General features: G+C 38.8%; 2 protein-coding genes across 2 annotated transcripts in view; one reads left to right on the top strand and one right to left on the bottom strand.

Moving 5' to 3' along the window:
• The window catches only part of LOC150084817 (V-type proton ATPase subunit D-like), a 61,901-nt gene that overhangs the window by 5,455 nt on the left and 31,269 nt on the right, over window positions 1-25,177 (bottom strand). Inside the window, exon 6 of the mRNA XM_090376625.1 lies at window positions 12,804-12,882. Within this exon, the coding sequence (XP_090232751.1) occupies window positions 12,804-12,882 (79 nt within the window). The remainder of the gene's footprint in view (window positions 1-12,803; window positions 12,883-25,177) is intronic.
• Window positions 1-25,177, top strand: part of LOC150084818 (uncharacterized) — a 139,170-nt gene that overhangs the window by 105,564 nt on the left and 8,429 nt on the right. The gene's annotated exons all lie outside the window — the stretch shown is intronic.

Here is a 25,177-nt window from a genome sequence, read left to right as displayed (position 1 = left end):
ATGGATGTCAGATGAACTAATGAGGCATATGGCAGAGAAGAAAAATGCATGGGATACTTACAAATTAACACATGACACAGAAGCCTATGATAGATACAAGTTGATATGCAACCAAGTTACAAAGGAGGTTAGGCAGGCGAAGGCAGATTACGAGAAATCCTTGGCAAGGGATGCAAAGAAAAACAGCAAAGAGTTCTTTACTTATGTAAACTCTAGAAGGAAGGGGATGAATCAGATTGGTCCACTTGATATTGATGGGTCAAGTGTTGATGATCCTGCTCAGGTAGCTAACAAACTAAATGAATATTTTGCATCGACATTCACACATGAGGAGTTATTCAGAGAGGGGAATGCCAGAGGTGTATTCAACTCTAGCAGTAAGCTACAGAATCTTGAAATAACTGGGAGTAAAGTGGAGGAGAAACTGTTGAAGATAAACACAAGAAAGGCACCCGGGGTGGATGGGATCTATCCAGTTATATTAAAGGAGGCAGCAAAGGAAGTAAGCAAACCCTTAGCCATAATTATGAGAGCTTCCTTGGACTCAGGGGAGGTACCCATTGACTGGAAATGTGCAAATGTGACCCCAATTCACAAAGGAGGATCAAAGGCTGACACAAGTAATTATAGACCTGTGAGCTTAACTTCTGTTCCAGGAAAATTAATGGAGGCACTGGTTAAAAAAGCACTGCAGGATCATTTAGACAAGACTTCAGTTATAGCTCGGACACAGCATGGCTTTGTTAAGGGGAAGTCTTGCCTGACCAATTTGATTGGATACTATGATGCAGTCACAAAAGAACTGAATGCAGGGAATAGCTTTGATATTATATACTTGGATCTTAGAAAGGCTTTTGATACTGTTGCACATGGAAGACTGCTACACAAATTGGAGCAGTGTGACATTGGAGACAAATTGCTGCTATGGATAAAGGGGTGGTTGAGGGGGAGAAGACAGAGAGTGGTAATCAATGGACACTGCTCATCGTGGACTAATGTTATTAGTGGAGTCCCTCAGGGCTCAGTGTTGGGTCCATTATTGTTTTCTGTATTTATAAATGATATTGATGATGGTATATCAAGCTTAATGTCCAAGTTTGCAGACGATACAAAGGTTGGCAGGGTTGTCAAGGACACTACTGACACTATGCTGCTGCAACAGGATCTGGAAAGGTTGAGCAGATGGGCTGAGAGGTGGCAAATGAAGTTTAACATTGACAAATGTAAAGTACTACACATGGGAAACAGCAACCCCAGAGCAACGTATCAACTCTGTGGTACTACACTGACAGTGGCAGAGAATGAAAGGGACTTGGGGGTGGTTGTGCAGGCAGATATGAAGTTCTCTGAGCAGTGCAGACGGGCTGCAAGAGTAGCTCATGGAGTATTGTCAATGATATACAGGAATTTTTCCAGCAGGGATAAGGAGGTGATTATTCCCTTGTATAAGGCAATGGTCAGGCCACACCTAGAGTACTGTATACAGGTCTGGAGGCCTCATTTCAAGAAGGATGTAGAGCTGCTGGAACAAGTACAGAGAAGGGCAACAAGATTAGTGAATGGAACAAAGGGGTGCTCTTACGAAGAAAGGCTTAAGTTTTGCAAATTACAGTGTCTGGAGACTAGGCACCAGCGAGGTGATCTGATAGAGGTGTATAAAGCCTTGAATGGTTTGAGCATGCTCAATGCTGATGGGATTCTTCCTCTGGCTCAGAATAATCACCTGAGAGGACATAAATTCAAATTGAGGAAAGACAGATGTAGGATAGACGTGCGGAAATTTGCCTTTAGCCAGCGGGTGGGTGGTTGGTGGAACAGACTTCCATCCCTTGTAGTGGAGGTTGATAGCCTAAATAAGTTTAAGGCTCAGCTGGACAGGTATTTTGAACGAACAGAGGGGTGAAGTGGGTTTTTTTTTTTTTTTTTTTGGCTGATGCTGCATAAGCTTGCTTTCTTGCATCAAATGCATCTACTAATGCTAATGCTAATGCTCTTGTATCACCTGTTAATTTAAAACAGCAAGGATTTCTTTACTTATAAACTCTAAAAGGAAGGGGATGAATCTGATTGGTCCACTTGATATCGTTGGTTCGACTGTTGATGATCCTGTTCAGATAGCAAACAAACTGAATGAGTATTTTGCATCTACATTCACACACATGAGGAGTTATTAAGGTTTGAAAATGGAAGAAGGCTATCAAATTGTAGCAGGGTGCTTAATGATTTTGTAATAACTGAGAGCAAAGTGGAGGAGAAATTGGAGAAGTTAAACATAAGAAAGGCACCTGGGGTGGATGGGATCGAGGCAGCAAAGCAACTAAGCAAACCCTTAGCCATAATTATGAGAGCATCCTTGGACTCGGGGGAGGTCCCCACAGATTGGAGATGTGCAAATGTATCCCCAATTCACAAAGGGGGATCGAAAGGTGACACAAGTAATTACAGACCAACTAGTTCTTCTGTTCCGGGTAAAATAATGGAGTCGCTGGTTAAAGATGCATTGCAGGATCATCTAGACAAGACTGCAGCAATTATTCAGACACAGCATGAGTTTGTTAAGGGAAAGTTTTGTCTGACAAATTTGATAGGATATTATGATGTGGTTACAAAGGAACTGGATGCAAAAAATAATTTTGATATCATATATTTGGATTTCAGGAAAGCTTTTGACACTGTTGTGCATGGAAGACTATTGTACAAATTGGAGCAGAATGGTATTAAGGGTAAGGTGCTGCAATGGATAAAAGGATGGTTGAGTGGGAGAAGACAGAGGGGTGGTAATTAATGGGTGCTGCTCTTCGTGGACTAATGTTATTAGTGGAGTACCACAGGGTTCGGTGTTGGACAAACTGTTGTTTTGTATATTTATCAATGATATTGATGAAGGTATATCAGGCTTAGTGTCGAAGTTTGCAGATGATACAAAGGTTGGCAGGGTTGTTAATGACAGTAATGGCAGTGTGCTACTGCAACAGGATCTAGATAATTTGGGCAGATGGGCGAAGAAGTGGCAACTGAAGTTTAAACTTGACAAATGCAAAGTACTGCATATGGGTAGAAGTAACCCCAGAGAAACGTACCAACTGTGTGGTACTACACTTAAGGTGGTAGAAAATGAAAAAGACCTGGGAGTAATTGGCAGTCAGATATGAAGTTTTCTGAGGAATGCAGACAGGCTGCCAGGGTAGGTCATGGGGTTTTGTCAATGATATATAGGAATTTTGCTAGCAGGGAAAAGGAGGTGATTGTCCCTGTGTATAAGGCAATGGTCAGGCCACGCCTTGAGTACTGCATACAGGTCTGGAGGCCTCATTTTAGGAAGGATGTAGATTTGCTTGAGCGTGTACAGAGAAGGGCAACAAGATTGGTGAGGGGAATGAAGGGATCCTCTTACCAAGAGAGGCTTAGATTCTGCAAATTGCAGTGGCTGGAGACTAGGCACCTGCACAGTGATCTGATTGAGGTGTATAAGGCCTTGAATGGATTGAGCATGCTGAATTCTGATGGGATCCTTCCACTTGTTCAGATTATGAACCTAAGGGGGCATAAATTCAAATTAAGAAAAGACAGATGTAGAATAGATGTGTGGAAATTTGCCTTTAGCCAGCGGGTGGTTAATTGCTGGAACAAACTTCCATCTGTCGTTGTGGAAGTTGATAGGTTAAATAAATTTAAGGAGGAACTGGACAGGCATTTGGAGGGAATGGTGTGATTTTTTATTTTTATTTTTTTTTTTGGCTGATGCTGCATAAGCTCATACACTTGCTTTCTTGCATCACATGTCACTACTACTACTACTACTATATGTGAAACCTCTGATCATAATCAAGTCATATGCTTTCTCGACAGTCATTTCCTGATAGTATTTTATCCATCTGATAACTTTTCAGTGTGGCGCTAGTTGTTTGTTATATGCTTGTTATTAATTTTAAAGTACAGTATTTTTATCCTTTTATTCTAACTCATTTGTACACATTGCACCTTCAAGTTGGATGAATTGTGTTCTGCTATGTGTTTTCTTCAACACTTGAATGTGCAAATATCTCCTTAATGCTAGTTTTTACCATCTGTACATCTTTACATTGCACTAAGCTTAATCTTTCACTAGATTCTGAAAATCTGCTTGTTTTAAGCATAAATACCCAGCCACAGTTTTGTAATTTCCCACAAATCATGCTAACTCTACTGAAGCCAAAGTGTATCCTACCCACCCTCTATGTAGACGCTGTCATATCCATATTAATTTCCTTTCGGTCTCTGAAGTTTAATAAGACAATGTGTTGCCATTTTATTTTGATAAACTTACACTCATCACACTGAAGAGAGCCTAGAGCCTACTGGCTTCAAAGGGACATTTATCAAGAGATAGCTATGTTAAGCTACTCCAATCACCACGAGGCAAGAAAGCTGCCCATCGTGATAAACATTAATATCATTCATACTAACTATGATCTACCCTCGGGGTTAAGTTCTGTTCACATTAGTGATAAATCCATCTCTCAGTCATGTTGCTATCCCACTTTCTTCAATGATCATCACTCAGCACTTATCCTCATCCCACATGTAAAAATCTCAACTGATGATGTTACCAACATTGAATTCTAAATGGGAAGCCATCAGGGACTTAATCTAGGCTTTTCATTCCAACTAAGAAATACTGTTCAAGGTTCAGGCCTAAATGTGGCATTGGAGGCAAATTGCTGCTATGGATAAAGGGATGGTTGAGTGGGAGAGGACAGAAAGTGGTAATCAATGGACACTGCTCTTTGTGGACTAACGTTATTAGGGGAGTCCCCCAGGGTTCAGCATTGGGTCCACTGTGGTTTTCTGTATTTATAAATGATATTGATGATGGTATATCAGGCTTAATGTCCAAGTTTGCAGATGATACGAAGGTCGGCAGGGTTGTTGGGTTGTTAATGAAAGTATGCTGCTGCAACAGGATCTAGAAAAGTTGAGCAGATGGGCTGAGAGGTGGCAACCAAAGTTTAACATTGACAAATGTAAAGTACAGTAATACCCCGAAGTTACGCGATAGGTGGGTCCGACGAAAATCGCGTAAGTCGAATTCGCGTAAGTCGGGTACAACTTTGCATATAAATACATATAAATTTTGCTTAATTGGGACCAAGGACTAACAAAAACACTAGTTTAGAAGAAAAATATTAATAAAATTGCAGTTCTTTATACATATTAATATAAAATATGTATTAAAAAAACAAATGACTTACGTTAAAAAGTTATTTCGATGTCGATGGCTTCATAAAATCTAACAAATTCGTCTGACGACAGCGCGTTCTTTTTTTCACGCAGAATTTCTTAGTAGCAAGCTAATAATTTTTTTATTCCTTGCTTTGTAGCTATAACGCGTTCTTCGTTGGAGTCTATGTTTTCTAAAATTTTTAAGCCCTTTACAATTGAGCCCTTTTCAATTTTCAACCTGTCAAGTTTGCAATTGTCATGTGCTTTTCGCCGTTGCTTCATTTAGGCCTGTAGCACGTGCAATATCACATGGTCTTTCATTTCGCTCAAAGCGTTTCACAATTTCATATTTTTTCTCTATCAACAGAGGCGGACTGGCCATAAGCTTTACCGGGGAAACCCCGGTGGGCCAGTGTGATTTTGGCCATAAACCATAGTGTGAGGCCACTATAAATTTTCCCGGGTAAGAATTTTTTATCCAGTCCGCCTCTGTTTATCGATAATTGCTTTTCTTTTTCTCTCTGAATCTGCAGTGTCTTCACCAGGACGCTTCCTTTTCACACCTTTTAATTAAGTATTTTACTCATTTTTAGGGAATAAAGCACAATTACAAAACGAGGAGGCACGCTTGATACGCATAAACAAAGCTGCGCGCATGTAGCAACTGAATAAACAACACCATAAAGGCAGAGATACACTATTAACACCTCACATTTCTAGGGGTTACTACCATAAAACAATAAAAATCCAGTTGCGTTTCTGCTAGTGAAATCTGTTATAAACTGGTAGTAAACTCGATCTAATTGCATTTGCGATTATACCGATAGCTGGAATTGTGTTGGTTTTTACGTTATTATGGTGAAATGTGTTTCCCCTTCACCGATATAAAAAACATAAAAGCAGCAAAGTTGAATTTTGTTCATCTTTCGCTCTCAATCTCCGCTGTTGCACTGTATATCGATAACATATGAAAAACGACCTTGAAGATAGTGGGCGGCAGCGTTGCCAAACGAAAAAATCAAGAACCGCGTAACTCCAAGTTCGCGTAAGTCGGGGTATTACTGTACTGCATATGGCAAGCAGTAACCCCAGAATAACATATCAACTGTGTGGTACTACACTGACAGTAGTAGAGAGTGTAAAGGATCTGCGGGTAATTGTGCAGGCAGATATGAAGTTTTCTGAGCAGTGCAGATGGTCTGCAAGAGTAGCTCATGGTGTCTTGTCAATGATATACAGGAATTTTTCTAGCAGGGATAAGGAGGTGATTATCCCCTTGTATAAGGCAATGGTCAGACCACACCTTGAGTACTGTATACAGGTCTGGAGGTATCATTTTAAGAAGGATGTAGAGCTGTTGGAACGAATACAGAGAAGCGCAACAAGATTAGGGAATGGAACAAATTGTTGTTCTTATGAAGAAAGGTTTAAGTTTTGCAAATTACAGTGTCTGGAGACTAGGCATCTGCGAGGTGATCTGATTGAGGCGTATAAAGCCCTGAATGGTTTTGAGCATGCTCAACGCTGATGGGATTCTTCCTCTTGCTCAGAATAATCACCTGAGAGGGCATAAATTCAAATTGAGGAAAGACAGTTGTAGGATAGACGTGCGGAAGTTTGCCTTTAGCCAGCGGGTGGTGAACTGCTGGAACAAACTTCCATCTGTCGTTACAGAAGTTGATAGCTTAAACAGATTCAAAGCAGAACTAGACAAACATTTGGAGCGAGTGGATGGGTGAAATAAGAAGGGTGGGTGTGTTTGTTTATTTTATTTTATTTTTGACTAATGCTATATAAGCTTGCTTTCTTGCATCATGTGCCCTTGCTAATGCTAAAATGATATTGCTTAATGGATGTCAGATGAATTAATGAGGCTCGTGGCAGAGAAAAAAAATGTCTGGGATGCATATAAATTACCAGGTGACACAGAGCCTATGGCAGATATAAGCTTGTCTGTAATCAAGTCACAAAGGAGGTTAGGCAGATGAAGACAGATTATGAGAAATCTTTGGCAAAGAGTTCTTTACCTATGTAAACTCTAGAAGGAAAGGGATCAATCAGATTAGACCACTTAACATAGATGGGTTGACTATTGATGATCATGCTCAGGTACCTGATATTTGCATCTACATTCACACATGAGGAGTTATTCAATGAGGGGAATGCCAGAAGTTTAGCAAACTCTTAACAGGGAGCTAAGTGATTTTGTAATAACTGAGAGCAAAGTGGAGGAGAAATTGTTGAAGTTAAACATAAGGAAGGTACCTGGGGTGGACGGGATCTATCCAGTTATATTAAACGAGGCAGCAAAGAAAGTAAGCAAAACCTTAACCACAATAATGAGAGCTTCCTTGGATTCAGGGGAGGTCCGTGTAGACTGGAGGTGTGCAAATATATCACCAATTCACAAAGCGGGTTCAAAAAGGTGACACAAGTAACTATAGACCTGTTAGTTAAACTTGTGTTCAGGAGAAAATAATGGAGTCACTGGTTAAAGAAGCATTGCAGGATCATCTGGTTATCATACAGAGTCGTGGCAGTTCCGAAAAAGCCTCATGCGAAAAGACCGGCTGACTTCAGACCAATATCAATTGCCTCTCCCCTCCTGAAATGCCTCGAGAAGTGCATCTATAATGACGTAGCACTCGCAATCTTTGCGCATAGGCCAGAACACACCCATTATGCCATGCCTAATAGATCTACGGTAACCTGCCTACAGTCATTATCACAGAAAATACTTCAGGCCTGGAATGACAACGAAGATCTTCACACCATTTTTCTTGACATGAAATCTGCTTTCGACTCAGTCCAAATAACACCCCTTCTTGCCTTGCTTGAGAGATTCTACGGGATATCCAGAAAGATGCTCGAGATCCTCAATAGTTTGCTATCTAGGAGAATGCTTCACTTCGAAGGCGATGGCGTTAAAGTCACTAAAAGCGTCGAAGTAGGGATCCCACAAGGTGGTTGTCTCTCAGCCTTGTTATTTGCAGCAATATTCGTTCCACTAATGGATCAAATTCCAGCGTTCCTATCGTATGCTGATGATATTGTTTGCTACTTGCCATGTAAACGCCATGTTGGTCCTTCACAAGAAAGACAAACCGCCTCTGAATCTGTAAACAGCTACCTAAATGCATTCTATAAGTATGCTAAATTTTTTGGCCTGTCAGTCAATCCAGAGAAGTCAAACTATCTCATCTTTACGCCAAGTCGGATGACTTCTGCTGATACTGCATCTTCTCTACTTCCGGTATTGGCAGGAAATGTCCTGACTCCCACAGATAGTGTCAATTTCCTAGGAGTAATCCTTGATGCCAATCTCACCTATAAAAAACAAATCCAAGCTCAGTATTCCAAAGTCCTGAGAGCGTTCTGGGGAATGAAAATTGATCTGTGCAAAACGCACAATAAGAAAATAATCAAGAAGTACCTCACAACTTACTTCTGTAGTGTACTCTCCTATGCCGTGGAAATTTGGTCGGCGGCACCACCCACCAGCCTCAGGAAACTATGGGGCCTCGAATTCTGGGTGCTGAAGTGGGCCAACTTGTGGTCGCACCAAATCTACACAACATCTAAATCTACTCTCTGCTGCAACCTGCAATATACGCCCATAGTCCACAGAGCCCATGTGCTAAAAATAAAGTCATTCCTTCATCTGTGCTCAGCTAAGCAGGATCACATCAACATCTGGAACACGGTTGGTTTGCGTTTGCCAGGCAGACATCTCCGTAGTACTCCCTCCTTATGCTCAAGGCTCCAGCGGTTACAGAATTTCAAAAGACACTTCCCTAATGTGACTCTGGATACTCTCAACTCGCTCAACATCGACATCGACCTGTGGAATATAGACAAGGCATATCGAGATGGCATCTTGTCCCATCTTGCTGTTTGTAAAGGACATTTATGTAAGTGCCGATCTTAGTTAGCCGATGTCATTTCATGTTCTGCTCAACTTGTAGTCCTTTTTCGCTGTAATTACTACTTCATTCATTTTTACATTTTGACTATTTTCTTTGCTTTGATCTATTAATTATTATTTAGTTGTTATTATTATTATTATTATTTATTTTTTTTTATAAATCAAAATCACTTGTATAAACAACTAAATGTAAGATTCCTCTGTCTTTCTGTGTAAGGAATCACTAGTGTATAAAATTTATGTTAATAAAGAATCTTATTATTATTATTATCTAGACAAGACTGCAGTAATAGTTAAAACACAGCATGGGTTTGTTAAAAGGAGGTCTTGTCTGATCAATTTAATTGGATACTATGATGTGGTCACAAAGGAAGTGAATGTCAAAAATAATTTTGATATTATATACAAGTGACCCCTGCTTAACACTGATAATTCGTTCTCGAAAAACAAAGTGGTATGTGAATCAGCGCTAAGCGAGCGCCGTATTCCTGTAATGTAACATACGTATTTGTGAGTCACAGTCTATGCCACAGGATATTTCCTAATCAATAATAAACGGTAGCGAAAAGAGACACAAAAATCAGTCAAAATATATAATATTAAAAATTTGTACATATAAAATATTCTCCATTACATACGTATATAATTACGTGGTAACTAACTACATTACATATCAAAATTAAACTTAAAATCATGAATTTATTAATCCGATGGCCCTGGGCTGTTGAGTTTTCATAACTTTGGTCGATTTTGAGTTGTACTTTGGCTGTCTTCCTAGTAAACTAAAAGGGGTTTTACTTTAAAATCCCCGCAGCATTACCACCCAACAATAAAGTCAACCAATCCTTCGCCACTTTGAAGCCTGACATGTTTTTTTTTCTTCTTCTTTCGATATGAAACTTCTTTAGGCATTTGTTTCCAAAAAAGTCCTATTTCACCTATGTTAAAAACTTGTTGAGAAGTTTAACACCACTCTTCAATAATTTTTAGAAGTTCTTTTTTGAAAGTTGCAGCTTCTCTGGATTTTAAATCTATCTTACTAGCTTTAAATGGTTCCACATTTTTTTTTTTTTAAAGGTGAGCTTTTTTCAGATCATCATATAGGCTAATCGATTTTTCTTTAATAATATTTAAAGAAAATTATTTAGAAGTCTCTTCATTTCAATTATAATAGCCGGCCTAGTTGGCTTGCAGTGGGACAGCTGTCTTTCCTGCTGCTAAAATTAATTCTTTATTTTTTATAATTGTTCTTACAGTGGAATCTGCCGGTTCTAAATTATTGCACACACACACACACACACACACACACACACACACACACACACACACACACACACACACACACACACTTGTCGTTGAACAGAATCGCTTCGCTTCAAAAGGTATAATTTAATTTAATTTTCAAATTCAGTATTTTTCTTACCTAAGTAGGCTTCGTACCGAGTCCAGACGTTCCTTTATTAATTCTTATCCGCCATTATTAATCTTTGAAAATGTAACTGCATTGCATTAATTATGATACAATGTTCGAGTAAACTAACAATGTCTAACACTGGACGATGTTTAAAACCGTACCGAGTGATGACTGGACTTCAGATAAATGCATATAATGAAAATATTACAAGCAGTATATTTGATAATTTTTTTAAAATGTTGATCTCGGAACTACATAACAAGTCATCATAGTGCAATTAAATTAGCATGGGAGAAAATTTCGCAAGTCAGCGTGGGAAACTGCTATTCATTAATGAGCTATCAACTACATCAGATGAAACTTTTTCGTTAAACATGCCAAAAATTCAATCTGTACGCTGGTAAAAGAGCATTAAAGTGAGTTGTGACAGCGTTAGAGTGAGATATAGGTTATAATATAAAAACAGCGTTATAGCGAATCAGCGTAGAGCAAACCGCATTATAACAAGGGCCTGCTGTACTTGGATTTCAGGAAAGCTTTTGATACTGTTGCACATGGAAGGCTACTTCTTGTACAAATTGGAGCAGTATGGTATTAAGGCAAGTTTCTACAATGGATAAAATGATGGTTGAGTGGGAGAAGACAGAGAGTGGTAATCAATGGACACTTCTCTTCGTGAATTAATGTTATTAGTGGAGCTCCGCAGGGTTCGGTGTTGAGCCCATTGTTGTTTTGTATATTTATCAATGATATTAATGAAGGTATATCAGGATTAATGTCCAAGTTTGCGGATGATACAAAGGTTGGCAGGATTGTTAACGACAGTAAAGATAGTATGCTACTCCAACTGGATCTAGATAAGTTCGGAAAATGCGCTGAGAAGTGGTAACTGAAGTTTAACATTGACAAATGCAAAGTACTGCATATGGGTAGCAATAACCCAAGAGAAATGTACCAACTGTGTGGTACTACACTCAGGGAAGTGGAAATTGAAAAAGACCTGGGGGTAATTGTGCAGTCAAATATGAATTCGCTGAGCAGTGCAGATGAGCTGTCAGGGCAGGCCATGGAATCTTGTCAATGACATTGACAAGACTCCATGATATTACTATGTCAGGCCTAATAATATTAGGCCTAATGTAGCCGAGTGGTCAAGAGTGAGAGTGCAGTAGCACACGCACTTTGAGTGAACCGGGGTTCAAGCCTGTGACTGCTAAATACGATTAACATTTGTATTGATTGATTTACTGTAAACGCCACTGACCTGGTGGTCATGCCAGAGTATAAACAAGAACATATATAGGAATTTTGTTAGTGGGGACATTGAGGTGATTATTCCGTTATACAATGCAATGGTCAGGCCACACCTAGAGTACTCTGTACAGGTCTGGAGGCCTCATTTTAGGAAGAATGTAGAGTTGCTAGAACGAGTACAAAGATGGGCAACAAGATTGATGAGGGGAATATTACCAAGAATGGCTTAAGTTCTGCAAATTGCAGTGCCTGGAGAGTAGGCACCTGTGAGGTGATCTGATTGAGGTGTATAAGGCCCTAAATGGGTTGAGCACGCTGAATGCTGATGGGATTCTTCCTCTTGCTCAAATTAAGAACCTGAGGGGGCATAGATTCAAACTAAGGAAAGACAGTTGTAGTAGAATAGATGTGCAGAAATTTGCCTTTAGTCAGCAGGTAGTTGATTGGTGGAACAGACTTCCATCATTTGTTGTGGAAGTTGATAGCCTAAATAAATTTAAGGCTGAGCTGGACAGGCATTTGGAACGAATGGAGGGGTGAAATGGGAGGGGTTTTTTTTTTTTTTTTTGGCTGATGCTGCATAAGCTTGCTTTCTTGCATCACATGCCTCTAATAATGCTAATGCTATTCACCACCCCACAAAGTCACTAATAGATGCTACCTGTTGTATAATGAGAAGCCCAAAAAGGTCTTAATTGGTCACAATGTTTGAGTTTTTAGCTGAAAAATCACACTGTTGCAAGTATTTAGGTAAACTTGTGGATGAATATCACATTTCTAAAGGGCCTAAGCCCAAGCTCTCTCGAGAGAGTGACAAAAGTGTTCCCAGACAGTCATAACAGAATACATAATGCATAAAAAACATAATACAGTTGTGTTATTTTCTAAAACTATAGCTATGATTTGGAATGGAACCAGAAAAAAAAAAGTTCATTTCCTTTTCAAAACAAAAAAAATTACCTTGTTAGAGAAAGAAAAATTATTGAAATCTAGTATTTAATACAATACCTGTAAAACTCCTCTCTTTCTCGTTCATCTAGTTCTGAGGTAATATATTGAATTGTCCCTTCTATACGAGGAATAACCACTAGAAAAAGACAACACGGTTTAGTATTACTATAAGTAATATAGAGGTGTATAAAGGTTATATAGAGGTGTATTCAAGGCTTTATACACCTCTGATAGAGGTGTATAAAGCCTTGAATGGTTTAAGCACGCTCAATGCTGATGGGATTCTTCCTCTAGCTCAGAAAAATCACCTGAGAGGGCATAAATTCAAATTGAGGAAAGACAGATGTAGGATAGACGTGCGGAAATTTGCCTTTAGCCAGCGGGTGGTTGGTTGGTTGGTGGAACAGACTTCCATCCCTTGTGGTGGAGGTTGATAGCCTAAATAAGTTTAAGGCTCAGCTGGACAGGTATTTTGAACGAACAGAGGGGTGAAGTGGAAGTGGGTTTTTTTTTTTTTTTGGCTGATGCTGCATAAGCTTGCTTTCTTGCATCAAATGCCTCTGCTAATGCTAAGTAGTAGCAAAATGATACAAGGAAGCAAGTTTATACAGTATAAGCAAAAAAGGAAAAGGAAAAAAAAAAAAAAAAAAAAATCCACTCTCTGTCTATCCATCCCTTCTAAATGGTTTGTCCAATCATTCTTTAACCCAGCAGTAGTTAAGCCCCAGTTTGTGATAAAGAAGGCTGCAAGGCACTTTCCAAAGAGCAAACTTTTTTTTATTAATGGAAAAAATTTTTGGTGTTTTAGAATTACACAAATTTTGCTTGAAGTACAGTGATGCCTGATCTTTTACTAATGGATTGCTATACTTATCAAATGTGATTTTTTTTTTTAATGAAAAATCTGAAAATTTATAAGAGCACAAAAATTCAAATTCATGCACAGACAAGCATTAATGTGTTTTCCATTATGTAAAGGAATAAACAGATAAATAATAATTATAATCAAAACAAAAAACATTTTACATCAGTAATAATAATCGAGATAAAAAATATAATTTTGTACAAAGATTTAAACATTAAACAAAGTGCCTAATTATTGTGGCAGATACGTCAGCTATATCAACCATCGGGCTAGTTTCATTTTCAGCAATGTGCTGTTACTGACAATCTCACTTTGAGGAACTTGACAGGTGCTTTTCATATATAATTCCAATCCCATATATAATTCCAATTATCTGAGCAGTTGGAGTAAACTAACTGTTCACCTCCAAACCTGCTGAGATAATTGGCAATATTTGAAAAGGTAAACAATTTTCAGTGCTGGTTCTGTGGGACCTTCACAAAAATAACTTGTATATTACCATGAATAATTTAAAATATTTTTAATCATTAATTAATGGTTAATGTGCAACAGTTATTTTTGAGAGGGTCCATTCATGTCCTACACAACCAGTGTTAGGTTAAATTTATTCAGACAACTCACTTCCAAGATGTGAAGCAGAAGTTTATTCCACCAGTCAATTACTCTCTGGTTGAAAGCAAGTTCTGTATATCTATCCTGCAACCAACCCATTCCAGTTTAAATTTATGGTCTCTTATAGGTGTCATCTGAGAAAGAGTAAAGATGCCAACAGCATTTAATTTACTTATATATATTATTTATGAATATACCATTATAACAGTGCATGCACATGTGCTAGTGAGCAAGTGTGAGAAACAAAAAGAAGTGGTGTGTAGGTATATATTCAAAACAATCAAAGTGATATTTAGAAAATATCATTTATAAGATGAATCTTGTGGGCGAGTAACTAATATACAAGTACTTTGAAAGTTTGAGAAAACTGGTGAACATTTAAAGAAACATAACATTCCTAACAGAATGCTATATTTCTTTAAATATCCACTAGATTATCAGGGATTATCAATAGTCAATATTTTATCTATGATTTGCCTAAGTCAATGACTGTTTACAAGGAACAAGTATTCCAAAGGGATACTTTAAAAGATCACACAAATACTCAGAATAAATAAAAGGAAATTGCTATAGTGTAATTTATTATTATTACTATTTAAAATGTGTGTTTATACATACATTTTAAATAGTAATAATAATCTTATACACATTTTAAATAGTAATAGTAATCTTAAATAGTAATATATGTCTTTGCATCATATACACATATTTTACAATTAGTAACTTCATTATATTTAATTTTACTTAAGTGTGTATTTACATCCTGTTGTATTGTGTGTGTGTATTTACATCCTGTATTATACATGAGCCCTACCATTAATATCCAGACACCTGCATACTTATAAACAACCTTTATTTACAGGAAAATTAATGACATTTGCTGAAACCTTTTTAGCCTTAATGACAGCCTCCAGTCTCTGTGGAAAGAACACCCTCCACCAGTGTTTTGGTAAATGTCCTCTCATATTTTCTGCCTTTAGGCTTCCAAAGCAGTTCAGCACTGCTTTTTGGGCAATCTCTCCTAAAATATACCTGACAATCCAATTCATCCCTGAGATTCTCTACAGGATTGAGGTCAGGGCTTTGGGGATGGGCAGTCCAACTTTTTTACACTCAAACCAGTCCATCACAAGGCATTCATTATGATATGGTGCACTTGGTTGGCTGGTTGGATGTTGTAGGGTTTTATGTGCATCAGCAACTTAGGCCATTTTGAGTCATATATAATATGTCTCTAAACTGTATGAGTTCTGTGGTTGATTTAGCATTAGCATCATGCATTAGTAGAGGCATATGACGCAAGAAAGCAAGCTGATACGGCATCAGCCAAACAAAAAAAAAAAAAAAAAAAAAATTCACATTTCACCCATCCATTCAGTCTAAAAGTTTATCCACTTCTTCCTTGAATTTATTTAAGCTATCAACTTCCACAACGACAGATGTATCTTCAAGCAATCAAATACCTGCTGGCTAAAGACAAATTTCCGCACATCAATTCGACAACTGTCTTTTCTCGATTTCAGTTTATGCCCCATCAGGTTTGTAATCTAAGCAAGAGATAAGAGCCTTTCTTCCTCTTCTCTGTACTCGTTCTAGCAACTCTACATCCTTCCTAAAATGAGGCCTCCAGACATGTACGCAGTACTCAAGGTGTGGTGGTCTGACCATTGCCTTATACAAAGATAATCACCTCCTTTTCCCTGCTAGCAAAATTCCTGCATATCATTGACAAAACCCTACGACCTGCTCTTGCAGTCTATCTGCATTGCTCAAAAAAATTCATATCTGAATGCAAAATTACCCCAGGTTTCTTTCATTCTCCACTACCCTGAGTGTAACACCACACAGTTGGTACATTTCTCTGGGGTTACTGCTACCCATATGCAGTACTTTGCATTTGTCAACATTAAACTTCAGTTGACACCTCTCAGCCCATCTGCCCAACTTCTATAAATCCTGTTGCACCAGCATACTGTCATTAATAACCCTGCCAACTTTTATATCTGGAAACCTGGATATTAAGCTTGATATACCTTCATCAATATCATTGATAAATATAGAAAACAACAATGTGCCCAACACCAAGCCCCGGGGGACTCCACTAATGACAGTAGTCCACGAAGAGCAGCGTCCATCGATCAGCACTCTCTATCTTCTTCCACTCAGTCATCCCTTTATCCATAGCAGCAATTTGCCCTTAATGCCACACTGCTCCAGTTTGTACAGCAGTATTTTATGTGCAACAGTATCAAAAGCTTTCCTGAAATACAAGTATATGATATCAAAATTATTTTTTGCACCCAGTTCCTTTGTGACCACGTCATAATATCCAATCAAATTGGTCAGACAAGACTTCCCCTTATCAAACCCATGCTGTGTCTGAATTGTAACTGCAGTCTTGCTTAGATGATCCTGCAGTGCTTCTTTAACCACTGCCTCCATTGATTTCCTTGGAACAGAAGTTAAACTAATAGGTCTAATTACTTGTGTTACACTTTGATCCTCCTTTGTGAATTGGAATCACATCTGCAAATCTCCAGTCCATGGGGACCTCCCCTGAATCCAAAGAAGATCTTGCAATTATGGCTAAGGGTTTTGCTTACTTCCTTTGCTGCCTCCTTTAATATAACTGGATAGATACCATCCACCCCAGGTGCCTTTCTTATGTTTAACTTCAACAATTTCTCCTCCACTTTGTTCTCAGTTATTACAAAATCATTTAACTTTCTGCCAGTGTTTGATAAACCTCTGGGATTCCCCTCCCTGAATAACTTCTCATATGTGAATATATATGCAAAACACTCATTCAGTTTATCAGCTACCTGGGCAGCATCCTCAACAGTCGAACATTGATATCAAGTGGACCAAACTGGTTCATCCCCTTCCTTCTAGAGTTTACATAAGTAAAGAACTCTTTGCTCTTTTCCTTTGCATCCTTTGCCAAATATTTCTGGTAATCTGCCTTTGCCTGCCTAACCACCTTTGTGACTTCATTACAGACCAGCTTATATCTACCATAGGCTTCTGTGTCAACTGATAATTTATATGTATCCCATGCATTTTTCTTCTCTGCCACGAGTTTCATTATTTCATCTGACATCCATTTAGGCCTAAATTTTGAACAATATTACTTAGTTGGTATGAAAAGCCTAGTAGCTTCCAAGATTAATTCTTTTAATGTTTCCAATGTAGAATTTGATGTTGGTATCATCAGTTGATCCCACTGTATAGTATTTAAAAACTGTCTCAGACCACCATAGTCACCTTTTACGAAAGAAAAAACCCCCCCTTTCCCTTTACCCCTGACGGTAGTTACATCTATGAGTAAATACCACATCAGCACATTGTGATCACTGCAGATAAAGGAACCACATAGTGGTTCCTTTATCTGTAAATTCTTAATGCATGAATAATTACTGCTGATAATCAGATCAAGAGTATTACTCCCTCTGGCTGCCTCCCGAACATGCTGCTGTAGAAAACAATGATCCAATAAATCCACAAAAGCCTTGCTAGTGTGGGAGTGACCTACCCACAAATTCAAGTCAATATCTGGGAAGTTAAAATCCCCCATTATATGACAATCCAATTTACTGGCCCACTATTTCTCTGTACAGTTGTTCATTATACTTATCAGAGTCATTAGGCCTATAACACACTCCTACTCTCAATTTTACTTTCCGTAAAAATTCTATTCTTATATCACACCACACTGACTCAAAAATGCACTGTTCACCCATGCCCACTATTTCTCTGTACAGTTGTTCATTATACTTATCAGAGTCATTAGGCCTATAACACACTTATGCTAAACTTCTAGCATTGGTGTACATGCAAGTATACATGCACCTGTTCTTATTTTTATTCTTAGCTACCCTAACATAACCCGTGTATTTACTTGTTCTACGATGACTCCCAGCAGTCCCCGAAATCCCCAGCAACTAGTTTTTCAGGCTGTTGCTCATTCCGACAGAAGCAGTGCTACTCTCAATTTTACTTTCCATAAAAATTCTATTCTTATATTACACCAAACTGACTCAACAATGCACTGTTCACCCATGTCAACCGAACACACTTCCTTAGATTTTATGTGTTTCTTAACTAGCATTATAACCCCTCCTCCCTTCCTATCCTGTCTATCCTTCCTGTGCACATTGTACTCTTCAAATTTCAATTCTTTATTCCTCATATCTGTGTGACACTACATCTCTGATATCCCAACAATATCTGCCTTTGATGTTTTGACCAGCACTTCAAATTCATTAAATTTATTTACTAAACTTCTAGTATTGATGTACATGCACCTGTTCTTATTTTTATTTTTAGCTACCCTAACATAACCCATGTATTTACTTGTTATACGATGACTCCTAGCAGTCCCTGAAATCCCCAGCAACTTGTTTTCCAGGCTGCTGATCATTCCAACAGAAGCAGTGCAAGAATCACTTTCACCTCTGCCAGCGGCTACTCTTAATGTATCAGTCCATGGATCCCCCCAAGGTACCAGTTTTCTGACCCAACCTAATATTGCCTCAATAGCTTCAGCAAATATTCTTGCACCCTTTCTATTTAAGTGTATCCCATCTCTGTAAAAGCAGTCTCTCCTTTTAACAAACACAGACCAGGCTGAGAAAAGTTCTATCCCATGAGCCTTGCACAATCTATCCAGGGCCAAATTCATTGACAAGGCTCCCATCATATAGTCCCTCCTATCATGTCTGGGCAGAATTGCAGACACTTTCAATTCTGCCCAGACACGATAGTAGTGGTATAGTAGTGGCAAATGATGCAAGAAAGGAAGTTTATACAGCATCAGAATGTTGAGGTTACTTATTAACATATTTCAACCTGGGATGGGCTGTTATGGATTAGCAACAAAGCAATGACATAATGAATCTGCAAATTTTGTGTGCACGTTCAAAGACTGGACTGTCAATTGATAGTAGTAGTAGTAGTAGTAGTAGTAGTGGCATGCGATGCAAGAAAGCAAATGTATGAGCTTATGCAGCATCAGCCAAAAAAAAAATCACGCCATTCCCTCCAAATGCCTGTCCAGTTCCTCCTTAAATTTATTCAACCTATCAACTTCCACAACGACAGATGGAAGTTTGTTCCAGCAATTAACCACCCGCTGGCTAAAGGCAAATTTCCGCACATCTATTCTACATTTGTCCTTTCGTAATTTGAATTTATGCCCCCTTAGGTTCGTAATCTGAACAAGTGGAAGAATCCCATCAGAATTCAGGGTGCTGAACCCATTCAAGGCCTTATACACCTCAATCAGATCACCGTGCAGGAGCCTAGTCTCCAGCCACTGCAATTTGCAGAACTTAAGTCTCTCTTGATAAGAGGATCCCTTCATTCCCCTCACCAATCTTGTTGCCCTTCTCTGTACACGCTCAAGTAAATCTACATCCTTCCTAAAATGAGGCCTCCAGACCTGTACGCAGTACTCAAGGCGTGGCCTGACCATTGTCTTATACAGAGGGATAATCACCTCCTTTTCCCTGCTAGCAAAATTAATATATATCACTGACAAAACCCCATGACCTGCCCTAGCAACCTGTCTGCATTCCTCAGAAAACTTCATATCTGCCTGCACAATTACTCCCAGGTCTTTTTCATTTTCTACCACCTTAAGTGTAGTACCACACAATTGGTACGTTTCTCTGGGGTTACTTCTACCCATATGCAGTACTTTGCATTTGTCAAGGTTAAACTTCAGTTGACACTTCTTAGCCCATCTGCCCAAATTATCTAGATCCTGTTGCAGTAGCACACTGCCATTACTGTCATTAACAACCCTGCACACCTTTGTATCATCTGCAAACTTCGACACTAAGCCTGATATAGCTTCATCAATATCATTGATAAATATACAAAACAACAGTTTGTCCAACACCGAACCCTGTGGGACTCCACTAATAACATTAGTCCACAAAGAGCAGCACCCATTAATTACCACCCTCTGTCTTCTCCCACTCAACCATCGTTTTATCCATTGTAGCAACTTACCCTTCATACCATTCTGCTCCAATTTGTACAATAGTCTTCAATGCACAACAGTGTCAAAAGCTTTCCTGAAATCCAAATATATGATATCAAAATTATTTTTTGCATCCAGTTCCTTTGCATCCACATCATAATATACTATCAAATTTGTCAGACAAGACTTTCCCTTAACAAACCCATGCTGTGTCTGAATTATTGCTGCAGTCCTGTCTAGATGATCCTGCAATGCATCTTTGACCAGCGACTCCATTATTTTACCCGGAACAGAAGTTAAACTAACTGGTCTGTAATTACTCGTGTCACCCTTCGATTCCCCTTTGTGAATTGGGGATACATTTGCACATGTCCAGTCCGTGGGAACCTCCCCTGAGTCCAAGGATGCTCTCATAATTATGGCTAAGGGTTTGCTTAGTTGCTTTGCTGCCTCCTTTAATATAACTGGATAGATCCCATCCACTCCAGGTGCTTTTCTTACGTTTAACTTCAACAATTTCTCTTCCACTTTGCTCTCAGTTATTACAAAATCATTAAGTATCCTGCTACAATTTGATAACCTTCTGCCATTTTCAAACCTTAATAATTTCTCACGTGTGAATGTAGATGCAAAATACTCATTCAGTTTGTTTGCTATCTGAGCAGGATCATCAACAGTCGAACCATTGATGTCAAGTGGACCAATCAGATTCATCCCCTTCCTTTTAGAGTTTATATAAGTAAAGAAATCCTTGCTGTTTTTCTTAGCATCTTTTGCCAAGGATTTCTCGTAATCTGCCTTCGCCTGCCGAACCTCCTTTGTGACCTGATTACAGATTAACTTATATCTGCCATAGTCTTCTGAGTAGCTTGATAATTTATATGCATCCCATGCATTTTTCTTCTCTGTTACGAGTCTCATTAGTTCATTTGACAACCATTTAGGCCTAAACCTTGAACAATATTTCTTAATAGGTATGAAACTTTTAGTAGCTTCCACGATTAATTCCTTGAATGCTTCCCACTTAGAATTTACTGTTGGTAACATCGTCAGTTGATCCCACTGTACAGAATTTAAAAATTGTCGGAGACCACTGTACTCGCCTTTACGGAAGCAAAAACCCTTTCCTTTACCCCTGATGGTAATTAAATCTTTAAGTAAATCCCACGTCAGTACACTGTGATCACTGCCACCTAGTGGTTCTTTTATCTGCAAATTCCTAATACATGAATGATCACTGCTGATAACCAGATCAAGAGTACTCGATCTGGTTGCCTCTCGAACATGCTGCTGCAGAAAACAATCATCCAATAAATAAAGAAAAAGTCTGACTAGTGTGTGAGTGCCCAACCCACAAGTTCCAGTCAATATCTGGGAAGTTAAAATCCCCCATTATAAGACATTCCGATTTACTAGCCCACTCTATTTCTCTGTACAATTGTTCATTGTACTCATTCAAGTCATTAGGCCTATAACACACTCCTACTCTTATTTTTGCTTTTGCAGTGCTTATGTCACACCAAACTGACTCAACAGTGCACTGTTCATCTATATCAACTGGATGCACTTCTTTTGATTTTATGTTTTTCTTTATTAACAGCATAACACCTCCTCCCTTCCTATCCTGTCTATCCTTTCTGTACACATTGTACTCCCCAAATTCCAGTTCGGCATTCCTTATATCTGTGTGACACCACGTCTCCGATATCCCAACAATATCCACTTTTGATGTCTTGACCAACACTTCAAATTCATCAAATTTATTTACTATACTTCTAGCATTGGTATACAAGCAAGTATACATGCACCTATTCTTATTCTTAGTTACTCTAACACATCCCATATACCCACCTGTTTCACGATGACTGCCATCCGTCCCTGAAACCCCCAACACCCCTCGCTCCAGGTCGCTACTTATTCTAATAGAAGTTGTGCAAGAATAGGATGGGGAAACCAAGGGATAAATCTCTGCTTAAAGCAGGTTAACTTTGCCTCACTTAAAATGGTCTTAAGTATATAATATCAATGGCATTCAAACACAGCATTTTCTGAATAGTTGTGAGAGATTGTTGATTAACTCTAAATCATTTGATTTTTAAATATTGCTTTTATGAATGCCAAGTTAAAAGAATGGAATAAAAACTATATTAACATCAGCAAAGTCTAAAAAAAGTCTTTTCACCGCTTACTAACACTATGGTTGAGCCTTGATGATAAAGCCTTGAATGGTTTGAGCATACTCAATGCTGATGGGATTCTTCCTCTTGCTCAGAATAATCACACGAGAGGGCATAAATTGAAATTGAGGAAAGACAGTTATAAGATACATGTGCAGAAGTTTGCCTTTAGCCAGCGGGTGGTTGATTGCTGGAACAGACTTCCATCTGTCATTGTAAAAGTTGATAGCTTAAATAGATTCAAGGCAGAACTAGACAAACATTTGGGCCGACCGGGCTAGCCAGGTAGGCATGGTGCCTGCCTGGCAACCCAAAGGTTGCTGGTTCGAATCCTGCATTGGGCTTGGATCGGAGTAGTGCGAAAACCTTGGGAGGTGCATTATGGCCACAGAAGCTGATGCGCCAACAATAAAAAAAAAAAAACATTTGGAGCGAGTGGATAGATGAAATGAGAAGGTTTTTTTTTTTTTTCTGATGCTATATAAGTTTGCTTTCTTGCATTATGTGCCTTTACTAATGCTAATGCTAATGAGAAGCAAATATTTTTGATTAAAGTTACCTCGTCAGTTTATTCATTTTTCCACTAGTTAATAAAACTAATCAAAACTTCCCGTTCAAGTTACAAGTGCAACTATTTGCTACCAATATTTGAACATTTCATAATGTCTTACAGAAAGTGGATGATTTCTTTGAGGAATTATTTTAGTTCATTTAAATTATCTTTCACTCTTTATTACATCGTCAACTTAAACTACTTGTCATATTAATTTATTTTCTATAAATCGATTTATATTTCTAGTCACGCTCCTTAATTTATTTTGAATTTAGCTAGAGATTTTGTAGGTTACTACTTAATATACGTAGAACCTTTATCTGTTCAAAACTTTGCCGCCATTGCTATAGTATATTAGATCGTACAGTATAGCATAGTGTATATCATGAACTAGATAGCATAAGGTAAACATAAAACTTGACAGCGTTATACGTTTCACTGCATTTAGGAATCTGTTAGCTTAGTGTAGTCAACTGATCCATTAAATTTATTAATTTTTATTGTCAATCAATTAAATTGAAATCAAGCCCCAGACCAAAGCAACAGGCACAAAGTAGTGGGAGTACTGTGACTTGTGGCAGAACTGAAGGGAGCGATTCTCCAAAACATCACAGTCTAAAGAAATGTATAACTTGTGAATTCTATGCAGACTTTTCTGGAGCTGTTTGTTATTTGTTATTTGGTTTTTAGGAGCATTAGCAACTAAGGCCATATTGCTCCAGGGATATGCGGTGGTCATTCCCTGAACTTTCCGCATCCTCTGTATTTGGTGGTCACGGGCTCGAACCCTGGTCTAATCAAGAAGCGTGTACTATGCACTGCTGCTCCTGCCCACCTGGCTATGGAGGCGCCCCTTTCTGGAGCAAGACATGATCTAGCTAAGTAGAATGTCTTCGTGTGTTAGGTGCAGAGAGAGTGTGAAGAAATTAGGCACCCATCAGAATGCTCGCTGAGCATTCTTATGGGCACCTATGTTAGTTTGAGGAGTAGAGTAGATGCCCTTGAAGGAATTAAAATGGGGGACTGATCAGGCTCTCAGTTGCCAACTCAATGCCAGAGCTCTTGTGCATCAGGCAACAGAGCGGCAATCTTCAAGGCAGAATGCCCTGGTCCCACAGGAGCTAGTTATTGTCAGTGACTCAATTCTCAGGAAACAGGAAATATAATGTGCAAAAAGGATAGGTGGAATAGGACCAGGGTATGTCTGCCATGAGCAAAAGTTGATGACATTGTACAGCAGATATCGTTTAAGGGCAGAAAAGGTGATATTGTTGTACACATCGGAACTAATGACATTAAGAGTAGGAGACCTGTGTACTTACTTAACAAGTACAGGTCAATGTTGAAAAAAAGTTGTAAGTTAGGGTTAAAATTGAAAGTGTCATAATGAGGGGCCCGTCAAGCTCTCAGCTACCCAACTCAACCCCAGAGCTCACTCTTGTGCATCAAGCAACACAGCGGCAATCTCCAAGGCAGAATGCGCTGGCCCCACAGGAGTTAATTATTGTTGGTTACTCTATTGTCAGGGAGATGGGTAATATATTGTGTAAAAAGGATAGATGGAATAGGACCAGAGTATGTCTGCCAGGGGCAAAAGCTGATGATGTTGTAGAGCAGAATATCACCCTTTGTGCCCTTAAGGCACAAAGGGTGATATTGTTGTACATGTTGGCACCAATGACATTAAGAGTAGGAGATCTGTAGATTTACTTAACAAGTACAGGTCAATGTTGAAAAAAAGTTGCAAGTTTCAATCAATTCAGCCCTGGAGAGATTGTGCGAGGCTCGTGGGGTTGAATTTTTCTCGGTGTGGTCTGTGCTTGTTAACAGGAGAGACTGCTTCTACAGGGATAGGATACACTTAAATAGAAACAGTGCAAGAATATTTGCTGATGCTATCCAGCAGTGTTTGGTGGGTCTGAAAACTTCTGGTTTGGGGGGGATTCACAGACTAATAGAATAATAGTAGCCACAGGCAGAGGTAAAAGTAATTCTTGTACTGCTTCTATTAGAATGAGCAGCAACCTAGGTAAAAAGGTGTTCAGGATTTCAGGGATCAGTAGGAGTCATCATGAAACAAATAAATACATGGGCTGTGTTAGGGTAACTAAGAGTAAGAACAGGAGCATGTATACTTTCATGTATATCAATGTTAGGACAATAGTAAATAAATAAGATGAATTTGAAGTGCTGGTCAAGACATCAAAGGCATATATTGTTGTCAAATCAGAGGCACGG

Source organism: Mastigoproctus giganteus, chromosome 6 (genome assembly GCF_048544385.1).
Source record: "Mastigoproctus giganteus isolate SK-2022 chromosome 6, ASM4854438v1, whole genome shotgun sequence".
Lineage (NCBI taxonomy): Eukaryota > Metazoa > Arthropoda > Arachnida > Uropygi > Thelyphonidae > Mastigoproctus > Mastigoproctus giganteus.
Note: the sequence above shows the minus strand (reverse complement) of the source record. Positions and strands in the feature narration are given on the sequence as shown.